Raw genomic sequence first — 18267 nt, 5'->3', positions numbered from 1 at the left:
GCATTTTGGCGGCCATCTTACGACAGGGCGCTCGCTCACTCGTGGCATTGAGTTTTGGTGGTGCAGGTGCTTTTGAATGGCCGTGGCTTGCTTAGTTTTTTGCCGATTTTCAAACGGTTTGGTTTGTTATAAACGTCAAAGATGTACCTATGACACTGTATACCTATACTAAAAATAAAAAATAAATTCATGAAACATGTTAAAGCATCCAGAATAATAGCCACGTTAATAACGTTTGTAAAAACCCAAACCGTTTGAAAATCGGTAGAAAATTGAGCAAGTTATGGTCATTTAAAAGTACCTGCACCATTAAACTCAATGCTACGAGTGAGCGAGCGCCCTGTCGTAAGATGGCCGCCAGGTCATGCCGTTAGGGACTCCGCCTTGAGCCATCTAGCCTTTATATACATATCTATGGGTAAACCCACGGTTCAGACCGCATCACAAGAATCACTGCGCCACTGTTGCTGCGTACTGATTTATGAAAATTAACACCACAGTCTTTAAATTTTTTTTTAATTTTTCTACATTTGCACAATTATGGCGATATCCAGATACATGTCAATAAAAATTGTTGAGGCATTTCGTCAATAAAGAGAAAACGTTCTCTGGGTTGTTTTGGTCTTAAATTGATATTTCCGCTATTATCCACTAGATGGCAATCTTACCCAACTTAAACACTGACGCATTCACTCAACACAACCGCGTTGTGGTGGATTTAGCTATGGGATTTAGCATGACGTGTACATTTTGATGTCTCTGAATCTGATCTCTTACAATTATCTCCGCTTTTAGCTGAAAATTTGAGAGGTGATAACTGATAATAGAACAAATGAAGGTGGGATGAAACGGTTTTTTGTTGTTGTTGTTGGAAAGTGGATGGACTGTTCTTTCATTTGATATTTTATGTTTATTTAAAGAAGATAATTTTTCTGTAAGGCATTAAACTAAAACTGGGTGGCAAAAAAACGCTGACGGGGAAAGAGTTAAGCATGCTTCCAAGCATATTTGATCATCACTTCAACAGTTGCACGATATAAATGTTAATGTATATTTTAGATGAATGTTGATTTATAAAAATAAACACCACAACTTTAATCATTTTTTCATTGTGTCTTTGCTGCGTCTGTGTTGAGAATTGCACTCTGTTGCAGCCACACTTGATTCTGAGGAACTACTTTGTTTGGCGGAAGAGTAATATTTGTACTAATATAATTACAACTTATTTGTGTTTTATTTTATGAAACCCTGCTATGCATATGAAGTAACCGTTTTATAAACGCAATAAACCCCGCGAAGCAGTGGGGTTACAGTGCATTTTATAACAGCTAAGGATGGTTTTAGGCACTCCGCTTCGCGTCGTGTTTTACAACGCCCCTTAGCTGTTATAAAATGCACTGGTAACCCACTGCTTCTTGGGGCTTATTGCTTTAGTTTATCACTAACCTTGCATTTTTTCACCCTTACAGAGTAAAAAATTACCTGTTTCGTTCAATTTCACTCATGTTCCACTCAAATCACACACATGTTTCCTGTTACACTTGCTGAGTGTATACAATTGAGCAGAGCTCACAAATCCATCTTTATGCAGCATAACATGTCTGATCGTGCCAGAGCAGAGTTGTGTTCCATGCTAAAAGGAAAGAAGTCAAGCGAGTATGATGATCCATTAAGAGTGGTTCAGTTGGGTAGCGGGTCAGCCTGTAATAGGTGACAGGGTGATGAATAGCTTTCGGCAGGAGTCAGTTTGTATAGATGGCATTGAGGCCAAGGCTGTGGAAATAAGGCAAACTGCAGGTTAAGCCCCAATGACCATGTGATTGAGTCTCCATTTGGCATAGCAGCTGGAGCAGGAGACTGTTTCAGTGACTCTAACTCAACTGAACTGTACAAGTATTCCTCATCAGGAATGTACTTAATTGTAAGGTTTTGAATACTGTAGGATAAATGGATCAAGTCGTTCAAAAGTTTTATATTATAAACTACTACAACTACAACTACTACAACAATATAGTTGTAGCTTAATGGTAGAGCATTGTGTTGGCAGCGCTTAAGGTTGTGGGTCTGATCCCATGCAACACACAAACTGATACATGCATAATTGTTATGCACTGCAAATCCCTTTGGGCGTCTGACAAATGCATAAATGTAAATCTAAACAAAGAGATTTTAGATTTCTTATCTGAAATGATGCACAAGTGCATTGATTAATCTGCTATTCAGAACAACCATGAGCGGGATTAGTAAGGTGCACCATGCGGTTTAAAACGTCTCTCAGCTGGCGTGACAGCTGTGAGTGAAGGGCTGCCAGTCGAGGGGAAAGGCTTGTGATGTGGTTACTTAACATCCTCATCGTTGCTTGTTAAATTGTGCATGACTAATAGACCTGTTCAAGGACAAATGTGTCCTGACATATTTGATGGAGTACATTTTCAGGCCCAGTGGTTTAGGTTGATGGTTATAACTTACGTTTCCAACAAGGAGGAAGCATATACGTGTACATGCTCTAGTACCTATTATGTTTTTTGGAAAACAGGTGTGACTAGCATCTCCAAACATGCATCATATTATGGTAGTTAGGACAGAGTTGCATTGTTGTATGTAAAATTACAGAAAGAAAAATGTATTTTTGTATCACAAAAAAATTCTGCAATTTATTACGACTACCATATTTTTTCCGGCTTTTTTTATGGATTTCTTTTTACAGTGTGGGAAATGTTCTTTGGGGAGGAAACTTAAGTAGGCCTACCCTGAGCAGGGCTTTGAACCAGAATTTTTCCCAATTGGTTCGTTCCGATCAGAAACAGTATTTTAATGTTTCTGGTTTTCGGTTCAACCCTAAAGTTGACGTTCCTGAACCGGTTAGAACATAAAAATAATGTTCCTGAACCGGTTAATAACGTTCCATGTCAGCTGTGGGACTTACAAATAAGTAGGCTGATCATTAGGACATAAAACTTAATTTATTAGTTTACATACATGTGCGTCTGTGCGTACAGAAAATTGCTCACTTTAGCGTCTTTTAGCGGTTCAATTGTTTTAAATCACTTAAGTTTACATTTGCAAACCTTTGAAACACGTGCAAATGATCAACTTTTACCCTATTTACATTTGCGTATTAATCCGTGAATCGCATGCGAACCTAACCGTGGGTCGTTATCTGTACGGATCAGGGATCAACTGCGATCCGTGACACCACTAATTAGTAAAAAACAAACACCTTGAGATATTTGGTAGATATTTCCCTCTTATGATTGAGCATTAGATACTTGGGCTTGAGTAGACTACTTGCTGGTGGCAAGCTTTTCATTTCTCTGATGAGTCAACGACGACCAGAAGTGAACTTCACAGAGTATTGCACAGAAATCTTGTCGAAGAACGAAAAAACAAAATAACGGTATTAACCGGTTACCATTATTTTAAATAAATGAATCTGTTCCGGAACATATATTTTTTTAAAGTTTCTGGTTTCGTTTCTGTTCCTTGCAAAACATAAAGGTTTCTGGTTTTCGTTTTCGTTCCCTGAACCGGTTCAAAGCCTTGACCCTGAATAAACCCATATTGATTCAGGGAGAAAATGCAAACTACTAAAACCCAGCTAAGCCTCCCGACTTATCCAAGGCTTAAACTGGAAACCTTCTTGCTGTGAGGTAACAGCGCTACCCACTAAGCCACTTTGCCCATGCTATTCGTCAAACACTTTAGAGGTTTTTTTGAGGAACTTTAGAAAAAAATCTCATTGCAGTTTAGTTTAAAACTTGATAGGCATTCAATTTTTTGTCATTTATGTGCTTATTTATTTATAATGCCACCCTTCTCCATGTCACTGTTTTATTATATATTTAGGAGCTTATTAATCTACAGTTACAGCTGACTTTAAGTTAAATCATTTTTTGATAAATTACCTCAACACAAACACGTCTTCAGTTATTTAGCATGAATGGGCAATTGTTTGTAATAAATGTATGCTCCTGAATATGGCACTTGATAATAACTGAAGACTCGTAAATCATGCTACGTGACAACACTTTGTTAGGTACTGTATACAGTAGTCTTGAAATCACATTCAGATAAACCAATGCAGAAATGTCACATCAAAACAATGCCTTATTCATATTCTTCATTAAAATGATAATGCTTGACACTTACATTTATGCATTTGCCAAACACTTTTTTTCATAAATACATAAATGTGTGTATGTAAAAGTTTTATCCAAAGCAACTTACAGTACATTCAAATTATAAATTTCATGTGTGTTCCCTTGGATTTGAACCCATGATCGCATCGTGAACAGTTGCTACATTTGAATAGTGAGTCCCTCAGTTAAAGTACTCCCAATTACTGATTGCAGCACCATAGCAAATTGCTTTATTGTTTTCATTGTATTAACTTAATGGATAAGGGAAGTACAATAGCATTACTGCATACTGTGGATAAAGACTGAATAAACTACTCATAATATCCAAAAGATCCAGTTTTAGGTTCGGCAAAAAGGACCACATTAATGCCTGTTGCTGCATATAAATACCCTGAAATCTCATGCCAGGTAAACACCTCATGCTTTACAATCATTCTTTTTAGAAAGGGTGCCTATGGCCATACAACACTTCCTGTTCCAGAGGGTAGAGAAACCTTCCTTACCTAAGGAGAAGGAGCAATAACAGCTGCAGTAAGCAAGATTAAATGATAGATTGACCACAAATCAATGGCAAACTGGTTCTTTTTAGACCCCCAGATAAATCTTTTCTAATCTTTGCTCTGCAGGTGTGCCACACATACCAGACACGGAGTCAAATCAAACCCCCAAGAGCTCAATAAATGAAATACCAGAAAGCCCAATAGCTATGTTCCATGCTGCCTTTAAAGTGTATTAAAGTGCAAAATTAAAACTGTCAACACATACTTTAACCCCTCCACACATGCAGCTGGCTCTTTTTTGAATCTGTCCTTAAACACATAAGTGGCCGGGCACAAAACAGAAAGGTGCTTTAACTCACGATATAACAGTCCCACTAATTAATCCCTTAGTGTGACTAATCTGAGGATGAATCATGTTGTCTAAATCAATGTCCATGAGATTTAAACCAATAAAAATACATAAACAGTTTCTGGTTGATGCCAAAGTGTCTGTTATTTATTCACAGGGGCATATTCATTGTGGCAGGATCATTTTCCTCTGTTAAAGATAAGTGCAATCTCTTGAACGTATCTCACAGGCTTTCTTTACCTTTTGAATGGCTTCAGTCCATGATGAAGTGCGCATCCTTCCATAACTGCAATGGTGAATGTTCTATATGGGAATTTGACATTTTTGGAGATGCACGTGATCATATGTGTTTGAAGACACTAGAGATATCAAAATGACACTGTAATGATACTCTTACCAAACCTTAAAAACATAAATCGTTGCAGTGCTTATGTATGAAAAACTGTTAAACTCTCATACTCCAGGGTAAACAGATGCGTAGAAAACATGCTTAAAGACAGCCTACTTTTATGGATCTTGTGAATTCTGTGTATAGATGGTTCATTGGACACACGTGCGATGACTCGATACGCGTCTGGTCCGAACTTTACTTCCGGTGTCATTTTTTTTTAATGGTCTGACTAGTTGCTAAACTGAACTCTTGAACAAATGCCTCATTGAAAATAACAAATGTTTTTGTTTCCTATAGGTAATCTACATGTTGTTTATTTTGCTTGTTATGTAAATAATCTACATTTAAAGTACTTTGTTGTTATTTATTCTTAGCGGAGTTTACCGGAAGGTACGTGTTGACGACGAAAGCTGCTTGTTTATGTTGTTACTCTATGCAGTGTCTTCTATGTTAAAGGATAATTCCGGTATTTAACACTTTGAGTCTCATTTCTGGTTTGTTTTGGATGAACTACAGTGATGGACACAGAAATTTTGACAATGGGTCGTGTCTTGAGTTTTTGACTCGTTTAGAAGCGTCTCTTGACTGCTTCAGAATGGAAGTCAATGGCCATGCACAAACATGTCATTAAAACAACACTTTACGTTCATTTTCAAAACTGTGCTACTCACCGAGTGGTTCGTGGTGTTCGTTGATGATTAAAAACAAGTTGTGTAGCGAAATACAGTTTCTGTCGTGTTTTATTTGGCATTTTGTAAAATTCCATTGACTTCTCTGGAAGACTCATTGCTCGCTGATATATCACTCCGCCGCCGGAAAAGGAAAAGGGACTGTTTACATGTGGTTGTTGTTTTTTCGCTCGGTTTCTCTCAGAATAAATTTTTCCCATATTTGTAGGGCTGGACCAGAATATTCGAATATTCGTTCTGTATTTCAGTTTTGGGATTCGAATATATATATAAATATTTTACAGCGTTAATGCAGAGCTTTTGCCAAGCAGGAAGTGCGCTTCACGCTCCCGCTCTATAGGTGGCGCAGAGAGACCAACATCCATAGCCAACAGCCACCAAACGCACACCAGTGGAAGAGATCGCCTCAAACGGAAAATGCGCTTCCTGCTTTGACATTCACGCTAATAATGTTGTAAATAACATTCAGTTTCTTGCAAAAACTGATTGATTTACTTCACAAGACGTCAATATGTCACACGGAGTTATGGGGGATTACTGTTGTATTGGATATATATGCTTTAGCTCTTAAAGTGTGCTGATCGGTTGACTTGCATGACGGAGCACTGGGGTTTCTGCAAAATATCTTCTTTATTGTTCTGTCGATGAAAAAAACATATTGGATGGTGTAAGTGTTATAAATAAACTTGATTTTGAAAGTATGCTACCGTTTTATTACAGTTTGTTGGACTACGTTCATTCATGCTTCAGACTCAAATATAGAGCGGAAGTATATACGCGGTTGTGAGGTATCTGAAAAAATAGATCCACTATAGCAAATAACACAAATTGAAATCATACGTTGCGCCGATATATTTGTTTTTAATCATCAACGAACACCATGAACCACTCGGTGAGTAGCACAGTTTTGAAAATGAACGTTAAGTGTTGTTTTAATGACATTTTGTGCATGGTCATTGACTTTCATTCTGAAGCAGTCAAGAGACGCTTCTAAATGAGTTGAAAAGTCAAGACACGACCTATTGTCAAAATTTCTGTGTCCATCACTGTAGTTCATCCAAAACAAACCAGAAATGAGACTCAAAGTGTTAAATACCGGAATTATCCTTTAAAGTACTCAAATGTCCATACTTTTCCATAACAAAAACAGTACATACTTTTAGGGCATAGGACGAATAGGCGAATTGGGATGCAGGCATAGGCTGTGTCAGAAACCGCTCCCTATCTCATATATAGTGCACTATATTTGGCGTTCGTTATTTTGGCCCTGTCCTAAATGGAACACTCCGGACTTGTGGACCCCCTCAGAGTCCACACTTTGATGACACTCTGATGTAGTGCAGACTTTAGGGACCAGCTGTGAATCAGGAAGTTGCTCAAATCCGTATCGCGCCACACAGCGCCACTCACATAGTTTAACATTAAATAACATCATATTTGTCCCAAATCATTAACATTGGCTGCTAACGTATATTTTGCATTTTGAAGTAGACGCTATCTGATGAAGCTTGCGCTATTTAATGTGCACTTCCGGTTTACAAAACCTCTGAGTTGTCCTAGACATGACTCGACATGGCGTGGCGCGACGCTGAGCTGCGCGGCCGGTGTGCGACCCCCTTAAGCGGGCACTCGCAATTTAAGGCCACGAGACCGAAAGTCCACATGAATTGCGCCATTTGGGAAAGGGCCTTTGTAGTGGTGTCTGAAACCTTCGTGAAAAACTTCATTCCCTACATTCATTCACTACTTTTTACCCACAATGCACTCTGACTTTGAGGGTACATTCAACATACACTCATCACTCACTATTTCCGATACAACAGAAGACAAACGCATAACTGGAATCAGCTGAAGGATACTGAGAGTAAACACCACAAATTTACGTTTTTTGTTAGTTCTTGTTGTCAGTTATTTTTTTACTTTTTAAAAATAACCAAATAAAAAATAGATGTGATACCTTTTATTTAAAATATAATACATGTCTTTATTAAATATAATAAATAAACATAATAGTAAATACATATGACAAGAAGTTGTATTGTTCTCTTTATTATGAACATATGACAAATGTTACAGTAAGAAAATAAACTTAACAGTTTTACAATACAATCCATAAATCCATGCGACAGCTCTCTGATGCTTGGTATTTACTGTACTGTATGTCAAAAATGGCTCACTCATTTTCATTTACTTCTTCACGATAGACTCAAATGTCATTCTCTTATATAGGGAATAGTGATGGAGTGAACGAGTGGACATGTGTTTCGTGTAACATGTTTGTCTGCCATGTTGTATTGTAGTTTCATTCCAGTCCTGTTTGTAGTTTTGTTCTTGTTATCCCAGCCGTTATTGCCTGCACCTGTGTCTTGTTAGGCCTGATTAGTCTCCTTGTATATACTCTTGTGTTTCTCGTGTGCATTCTTCAGTGTTATTTGTGCATGGATATGTTTGTTGTGCTGTGTTATGTAAATGAATGTTCCCTGGTACATTGTTTTTTTTCTGTTTGCACTTGGATCCGGTTTCCTTGCATCATTCATGTGACACTGTCCAAGATTCACATTTAATGGTTAAACAGCACTGCATACTTTGTATTCTCACTGTAATATTTAAAAGATATATAGGTTAGTGTCCTTTAAAGGCTGAGATTTTACTTTTTTATTTTTTTACTGTGAACATTGTATCTACAAATTATGATATTGCACCTGTTTACAATTGTAGAATTTTTGCATAAAGATAAAGGAAACGACATCTGGCTAGGCTACAAAAGATAAACAAGTGCTTTTATCCTCTTAAAAATGTATTCAATACTGCTAACACCACAATTAACAACCTTTTAAACTAAGAGGTTGTCAATTGCTTTTCCAATGTTGGTAGTTTAAAATTCAACAGTATTGTGTAGTTATGCTATCCATAGCCTTCTGTTTTTATAATAGAAATCTTTAACTTAGCACATTTCAACCATGCAGATGTTTATTTAATGTTGACATGTGTTAATTATGTTTTGTATTGTTAGAAAGAATGTCATGCAAGTGAAATAAAAATACTAACAAGATGTGCTTTTGCTTGAAGCGTTTATCTGTATTTAAAATGTGTTTAACTTAGCAGTGCTCTGTTGGTCAAGCACATCATCGAAAGCACAAAATGACACAAGTTACACTTTCTGTGAAGATGAATGAAAATAACATGCTACACTATATCAAAATGGAAACATGTTTGGCACAGAACATTATCCAATACTGTATATAATCACTCATGCAAAACCATTGCAATGCTTACAGCTTTTATGTATCAGTACATATGCCAGTACAGTTAAATGCAAATCTGTGCCACACACAGGCTTTTTTCTATTGTCTTTCATTAAGGAGAAAATCTGGGACTGATTTAATGAGTGTACCCTAACTGAAAATTAACATATTTACAAGTTTCTTAAATGCATTATACATGGCCTGGGTAGGTTTCTGTCCTAAAACATGTTCATATAGTGTACCATGCTATTTCTTGCTATTTAACAAGGGTTGATTTCCATGGCATCTTTGAGGCAAAACGGGTGAAGCAGATGAAGTGCAAGCTATACAAACAGAATATACAAACAGGCTTCTCTTATTTCCTTTGAGAACCACCATTTTTGAATGCCGCTCAAGAACTGTTTAGTAAACACGACTCTCTTTTTCTATCACTAGTTATACATTTTCTAAAATCTTGTAAACTCGACTGCAAACTAATAAATATTACTGCAATCGTTAATATATAATACGTTTTTCTAACTACAGATGTCGTACTAAAACCCTTATAACTAACTTCTGAGACAGATGACATCATGAAGCTTAGGTGAAGCGCCGGGGGTAGCGCGTATCAGCAGCATCGAGGAGACAGAGCGCGCGCAACAGCACTCGCGCACCGAAAGCGCGTGTACTATCTCCGGCTGATGGGGAGTTTTCACACGGATTTATTTATGGAAAATACTTTAAATGTGTCCGAATTGCTTGTTAAATTCGCTTTAGTAGACACCCATTCTTCTCCTCCGATGGTAAGTTACTGCTTAAAGCTACTTATTTTCTCAAATAGCACGGGTAGAGCTATTTTCGTGTTTGCTTAACTGTTTCTTTGTTTGATGTAAGTGAAAAGCATACTTTAGTCATACATTTGATTTAATCTGTTAAACACTGACTGCTCACAAACCCACTTAACGTGCGCTATGTTATTACCTGTTATAAGAAATGACCATCATTTTAATTAGCTTGGTTAAACAAAGAGCGCATGAAGACTAACTTGTGCGTATACTTTAAGAGCAAACGTGTGCATTTTTCTTAATTCATAAAAAAGAATTCATAAATGTACACGAGATAAAATCAATTACATATTAAAAAAAGTAATTATCTTAATTTCTTATCTAAAGATTTCTAGCATTATTGTAAATATTAATTATGAATGGTACTATTATTAATATTTTGGAAGAATCATTCCCTCCAACCTGTTGCTCTGTTCTTTTACAGTTGGGTCTGTAAATACCTGTTTTACTATGGATAAATCCTGGATTAACCGTCTTCTAGTGCTGTTGATGTGGAATTGCATAGGTGCCCAGAATGTTGAAGATGCATTGCCATTTCAGTTTACCCATTTCTTTTACAATGCCATGATATATGAAAATTCACCAGCAAAAACCTTTGTTGAATCCCCCGCCAAGATGGGTATTTTTATGACAAATCAGTCTTGGGATATTCGGTATGAAATAGAGAATCATGAGAATTTATTTAAAGCAGAGAACTACGTTTTGGGCGATTTCTGTTTCCTGCGTATAAGAACCAAAGGAGGAAATTTTGCCTCACTTAACAGAGAAGTCAAAGACCACTATCTACTAACAATAAATGCCATTGAAAGACAAACTGGTGCAGAAGCACGAGCACAAGTGGAAGTGCGAGTCCTGGACACAAATGATCTCAGACCCCTTTTCTCACCAACTACGTATAGTTTCTTTGTACATGAAAGCTCACCCATTAGGACAAGTATTGGGAAAGTCTTCGCCACGGATGCTGACATCGGCACGAATGGAGAGTATTATTTCAGTCTCAAAGACCACACTGACATGTTCTCCATTCATCCTATCAGCGGGGTGATAATTCTGACAGGCAAGTTGGATTACTCTGAGGCGGCCCTTTACGAGATGGATGTGTTGGCTGTGGACAGAGGTCTGAAGCTCTATGGCAGCAGCAGCAGTACAGCGAAGCTAAAGATTTACGTACTGCACGCCAATGAACATGCACCTGTTATCACAGCTGTCCCCTTAACCCCACTGAACAGATTCTATAATCAAACTTATGCTTATGTGACTGTGGATGACTGTGTTTATGGTCAAAATGGTGAGATTGCATCTTTGAGATTCGTTTCTGGAGATCCTCTGCAGCAGTTCAAGACCTTCAGGAGAAGACCTGGAAGCAAACAATATGAGATTAGGGCCATCAAAGAAGTGGAATGGGAGGGTTATAGATTTGGATACAACCTGACCTTGCAGGCTAAGGATAAAGGGAATCCGACTAAGTTTTCCTCAGCGGTAGTTGTTCGGTTGAGATCTCCCAATGAAAACTGGGAAAATACTACGTTTGAGAAGAGCATCTATAGAGTAACAATAAACGAGTTTTCTCCCCCTAACTCCACTATTGTTTCGGTCAGAGTTGTGCCAAAAAATCCAAAAATTAAATATCTGATGCAGCATAAAATGCAACAACACGAAAATCCATTTGTTATTAATCCAAACACAGGCCTTATTACCACCACAGAGCCTTTGAAAGCAGAACGTGTCAGTCAGTATGAATTTGAGGTCGTCACGAGTGACAGGCGCGCATCGACCAAAGTGGTCGTCAATGTAAGTGACACGAACAACAATGCTCCCAAGTTTTACCAGTCTTATTATGAAGCGAGCATCGATGAACATGTGCCTATAGGAACAAGCATCTTAACAGTTAGTGCTAGCGATGAAGATGATGGAGAAAATGGTTATGTATCCTACAGTATTGCCAATGTAAACAAACAACCGTTTATGGTAGATCATTTCACCGGTGTCATAAGCACCACTGAGAATTTAGATTACGAGACAATGCCAAGTAAATTCTCTCTAAGGGTTCGAGCTTCAGATTGGGGATCTCCTTTTCGCCGTGAGGCAGAGGTTGTTGTCTCAATCACTCTTACTAACCTGAATGATAATAAACCACAGTTTGAGAATATTGATTGTAATATTACGGTGCCGAGATCTCTTCAGGTCGGAGACCAAATTATAGCCGTGTCTGCCATTGACGCTGACGATCTTGGTGTAGTTCAGTACAGAATTGATGCTGGTAATAACATGAACCTTTTTGAATTAGATTCCAGCGCCGGTGTGCTGACACTTAAGAAGTCATTGAAGCATGGCGATGCAGCAAAACGCTCTTTTCACAGCCTTCAAATAAGTGCCAGTGATGGAGAAAGATCAAGTACCCCTCTGTTCCTAAATGTAACCGTTGTTAGTGCTTTCACACACATTCGCTCTCAATGTGTAGAGACTGGCGCTCTGAGATCTTTAGCAGGTTTGCTGCTTTTTAACTTTAAACTTCACAGTCAGAGAGAATCAGATGATGAGTTTGCGGACATCCATTCTGTTAACTGCAACGCTCCACGGTTTATAAAGTCCACTCCAAGTCTAATAAAAGTTAAAGAGGACCTTCCTGTAGGGACTGGTATCTTGCTTCTCAGAGCTGAAGATTCAGACTCAGGCTTCAATGGGAAATTGCTTTTTGTGATCTCAGGGGGAAATTTTGATAGCTGCTTCACAATTGAATCTAACACCGGGTGGCTTAAAGTTTACGAACCACTTGATAGAGAAATAACCGACCACTACACACTTAACATCACGGTTTATGACCTCGGCTTACCGCAGAAGTCCTCATCTCACATGTTGAACATTAACGTTTTGGATGCCAATGACAACAGCCCACAGTTTTTACAACTTGAGTATTCAGTAACTATAAGAGAAGATACAGTTGTGGGAACAGACATCATTCAGCTGGATGCAAAGGATGAAGATTTGGGGGTCAATGGAATGGTCGCATACTCCTTTATGACCAAAACAGACAAATTCGTCATAAATAAAGAAACAGGGATTGTTACAGTTACAAGTCCATTAGACAGAGAAACCAACCCATCATTTGTTTTAAAGGTGGCTGCGCTTGATCAAGCAATTAATGAATCTAAAATGCTATCAACAGTGTTGTTGCAAGTTCATTTGGAGGATGTGAATGACAATGCCCCTAGATGTATACCCCAACAATACCATGTTAGACTAAGAGAAGATATTCCAGTGGACACTTTAGTGATCTGGCTAGAAGCTTATGATCCTGACCTTGGCTCATCTGGACAAGTGAGATACAGCCTAACTGATGGTGAAAATGAAAGCTTTCAAGTGGATAAACTGACTGGAGCTCTGTACCTCTCTCAGGCTCTTGATTTTGAGACTAGGCAGTTATATAACCTGACAGCAAAGGTCAAAGACAGAGGCAAACCAAATTCTTTATCTTCATCCTGCTTTATTCAAGTGGAGGTTGTGGATGTTAATGAGAACTTGTATCGTCCTTTCTTTCCATTCTTTGTGGATCGGGGTGCTGTAAGCGAAGATGCCCCAGTTGGATCCTATGTGATGAAAGTTACCGCTCATGATAAGGACAGTGGTAGAAATGGAGATGTGCGTTACTCCATACGAGACGGTTCTGGCCTTGGAGTATTCACAATTGAGGAAGAGAGTGGTAAGTTTGTTATAAAATAAACACTGAATGTGTGAAAGCACAAGTTATAGTTTAATTGTTTAATATGCAGTGGCCCAAACAGAATTGAGGAGCTCAGATGCAAAAGCCACTAAACGCCACCAGCTTGGTTTGTGATTTACTGTTTTCTAAATCAGTAGTTCTCAAACGTTTTCGGCTTGTGGCCCCTCTTGTATACGGTGCATCCCTACGTGGCAAGAACATTTATGACATAAAACAGTCCAAAACTTAATATTTGAATTAAACAAAACACATTAAATTAATTATATAAATTAATTTATTTTATAAAATGTCATTAAATCGGGCCCCCCCGTCACCATCTCAGAGCTCCCCAGAGGGCTACGGTCCAGGGCCAGAGTAGGACTCATTTTCAGGCCTGCAGTTTTATGCCTTAGACCGGCCCACTTTAGTTTATGACTGATTATATTAAAATAAAATAATTAAATCCTTAGTAGCCTATAAAAGTCTGCAATAGTGCACTGTTCTCTGCAGCCTTGCAATTGTATTTTTCAAATATATAATTTTCAATTCAGTTTAAATACAGTAGCCTAAACAATTATGATTTTTGCCATAATCGTGCAGCAGATACCATAAGGCAGTGGTTCTCAAACTTTTTCCGCGTACGGCCCCCCCTTGTGTACAGTGCATTCCGTCGCGGCCCCCCAAAGGAAAATTTATGACAAAAACTGTTCTAAAATGTAACATTTTAATTAAATAAAACATATTAAGTTATACAAAGTAGTGCTGTTGGTTAGTAGGCTTATTTTTTTAGGTTTAATTACACAGAATTCATGATAAATGAATGTATTTTCTAAAATGTCATAAAACTGGGGCCCCAGAACCACTGCCATAAGGTATTTTATATTGTTCATTTAAACTTATTAAACAACTACTGAAAGGGAACAAATGTGTCCATTTCTTTTTTAAATGTTGGGTCTTAAGATTACCTGTTGGGTTGAAAACGTTTGGAAATCCCTGATATACAATACACAAGCAAGATTGATCAAGTACAAAGGGGAAACAGATGGAAAAATCGAAATCCTTATCTTAATATCTTAATTTTTAGTAAGTAGATCATGTATATTACCAAATAACGTAAGGTAGGCCTACACTCTAAAAACAAACGGTGCCAAATACTAAAAGTGATTCTTGGCTCGTAATCATAGAGGAACCATTTGAAGTGCCATATAGCACCTGTGTAGAACCATATTGTGTTATATAGAACCATATGTGGTGCTACAGTGGTGCTATATGACCCCCGTATGGTTCTTCGTAGGTGCTTCATAGGTACTATATAGTACTAAAAATGGTTCCTTATGATAATGAGCCAAAAACCCCTTTTAGTGCTATTTAGGACAATTTGTTTTTAGAGTGTGTCAAAAGAACAAATACTGTACATAATGGACTTTCAAAATTGTGTTTTACTTGCGCTCAAGTTTATTTTAAATCAAGACACGCATCAAGCGCACTCAAATATAGACGCGTCTGAAAAACTAGTGTTCACAGACGAGCGCTTTGAAAAGCAGAAAGAATCGACGCGTCCTGCGTTTCTTGTGTGTTTTAGATGTTAATGGACCCTAATGCAAGAATTCTTCCAAGAAGTGGTCGGGACTCGTTACACAATCAACCTGGGCATAAAGTGGTGGGAACGTCTCCCATCCGCAAATCACGCGAGTGGGGCTGTATAAGTGCTGGCAGCCAAGGGACAGCAACCTTCAACCCGGTGGCATTACAACACCAGCCCTCGTGGCCCACCGGGAACTCTCTCGGTCCTCCCTATGGCCAATCTGGCTCAGCCCCCAGTTTGAGAACCACTGTTCTAAATTATCAACGGCAGGCACGATGCAAGTGTTTTTGGCTAGTTTCAGCCCCACACAGTTATCATTTTCATGTCCAGCGCCACGTTGTTTAATTATAAATGCTCTTGCAACCATCTGTTCACAAATGGGGTTGCTGGTCTGAAAACAAGGTGTGTTCGTTGTTGGCATGTTGCTATTTGAAAGCAACTGAAAACCATTGTTCCATTGACTTTCGAGCAAGTTTTAGTTGTTTTCAGTATTTCCTTTAAAATCTATTCAAAGGGTGCATTAGAAATATGTGCCTATATAGGTGGGGGCACAACACGCATACACTCTACTTATTACACACACTGGGGCGCACAGAGATACACAATGAAACAGTGAGAAAGAAGGAGAGTAAAGAGCACTATGCAGGATACTCTTACCCCAAAGTAAAAAGCTAGCAAATTGTACTAGAGTTGTGGAAGTCACACTGTTACCTTTAGAACAAAGCCTACAGCATGAAAGCAGACACTGCTGAGACACACAGGAACAAAAAGAGCTGCCTCATCTTCTCTTACACACTCACATATTTCATATGCCTGCCCTTTTACACTATTTAATTCTTTATGCAAATGTCTGTGTTATACATTTTTAATTCTCAGATGTATAATTTTTTTGATGCTTTGTTTACTGTAACTCCTTTTAAAAGAATATTATTAACAATGCGCCAGTTTGTCCTTGTTTCGTCTATGCCTTATTTCTGCTTCATCCTAATCTAGACAAAATGACCATGCAAACCTCCCAGTATTATGGGACAAGGTTTTATGGTACATTTCTACTTACAAGTGCCCAGTATATACAGTAGATCGACACGTTTCTTCTTTCCCTTTTTGATAGGCGTTATAAGAACACAAGAGATCCTGGACCGTGAGACTACTAGTTATTACTGGCTCACAGTCTATGCCACGGACCAGGGAATTGTGCCGCTTTCCTCATTTGTGGAAGTCTATGTTGAGGTTCAAGATGTCAATGATAATGCTCCACTGACATCAGAACCCATCTATTACGCATCTGTATCTGAAAACTCTCCCAAAGATGTGTCTGTTATCCAGATCCAAGCTTTTGACCCAGACTCTACAACAAGTGACAATCTCTCATTTCAAATTACTAGTGGGAATCCACAGGGATTTTTTGCCATCAACCCTCAGACAGGTAAGTTCATGGAAAACATGCATTTGTGCCTGCCATGTTTTTTGTGTGTGTCATACTGTTGAGTATTGTACAATGTTAGTAACAATGTCCTCCAAACATTTTAAACGGATAGTTCACCAAAAAAATGAAAATTGTATCATCATTTGTCCACCTTCAACTGTGTGCTTACCATCATTTATCAAAATATCTTCTTTTATGTTTAATAAAAAACTCAGGTTTATTCAACATAAGGGTAAGTGATGACATAATTTTCATTTTTAGGTGAACTATCCCTTTAATATATACAATGCTTTCTAGAAAAAAGCATGCCTGTTTGATTAAACACCTCTTGGTTGCCCAAACAGATTAGACTTGAACGATTAAAATATTAACATGAGCACAGCACAGCTTTAACTTAGATCTTGCTGAATTATTTCATACATTATGTAGACATAATTGATATTCACATCAGATGGTTAATTACATTTTCAGAGAAGTAGAAGTAATGAATGCAGCTAATTAATTTGACACGTCAATTGATTTCTTGTCTGCTGAATTACTAAATTGCCACAGTCTATAGCCTGAACAGTACAGTTGAAAAGTTTTCCCTCTCCGCATAGTCAGTTGAACCACCCGAGCCACTCAATTCTTGTATTATCCTTTTTTTAATAAATAAAGGAAAAGCTCTCTGAGAATACAAAGCATTGCATGAAAGTTTAGTTCATCTACACTCAAAAAAATGATTCATTGGATTAACTCAATAAAATTGTGGGCAGGATTTCCATCCAATATGAATGTGTACCCCTAACTCATAAAAAACGGCTTTACACAATACAAATATATTGAGTTTGTCCAACTCAATTTAACGTAGATGGCAGTACTCAATTAGTTGCCTCAACTCAATTTAGTGTAGTCTGAGTAACTCGATTTAGCGATGTTTGAATAACTCAATGTAGTGTAGTCTGAAGAACTCAATTCTGTTATTTTATATTAAACGTTTTTATATCATACTAATTAGCATAAACACATGTTAGCATGCTAACAATAATAGCATATGATACTTTGGATGAGCATGTGAGAAGAGACTGATCTCCAAACAAGCATTAACACAGTTAATGAGTAGTGCTCATTGAGAGAACTACGTCACATCCACAACCTAACCACAAGCGCCACTCTTTTGCATGATGGTAACCAACCAATTTGAAAAAAATATAACACAAACGCTTCTAAATCAATTAGATAAACGGACATTAAACACTATTAAGTCTTTCTCTTTACCTAAAAATGCATAAAATAACACTTTTTTAAAAAAATTACTCTTCAAAAGCAGTTGCATGCAAAGCATGCTGGGAAATTCTTTTTCCAGAACCCAAACTCAAAATAATTGTGTTAACGCAATTACAAATAAATCAATAAATTATAGTACATATTTATTTTGTG

At 37.8% G+C, this 18267-nt stretch overlaps 1 protein-coding gene across 1 annotated transcript in view; it reads left to right on the top strand.

Annotated features, from left to right (window-relative positions):
* Positions 1 to 1597: 1597 nt before the first annotated feature.
* The window catches only part of fat1b (FAT atypical cadherin 1b), a 50182-nt gene continuing 33512 nt past the window's right edge, over positions 1598 to 18267 (top strand). Inside the window, 3 exon segments of the mRNA XM_073854618.1 lie at positions 1598 to 1688; positions 10562 to 13837; positions 16534 to 16848. Of these exon segments, the coding sequence (XP_073710719.1) occupies positions 1598 to 1688; positions 10562 to 13837; positions 16534 to 16848 (3682 nt within the window).

The sequence above is a fragment of the Misgurnus anguillicaudatus genome, chromosome 16 (genome assembly GCF_027580225.2).
Source record: "Misgurnus anguillicaudatus chromosome 16, ASM2758022v2, whole genome shotgun sequence".
NCBI lineage: Eukaryota > Metazoa > Chordata > Actinopteri > Cypriniformes > Cobitidae > Misgurnus > Misgurnus anguillicaudatus.
This window is presented reverse-complemented; position numbering and strand designations above follow the sequence as displayed.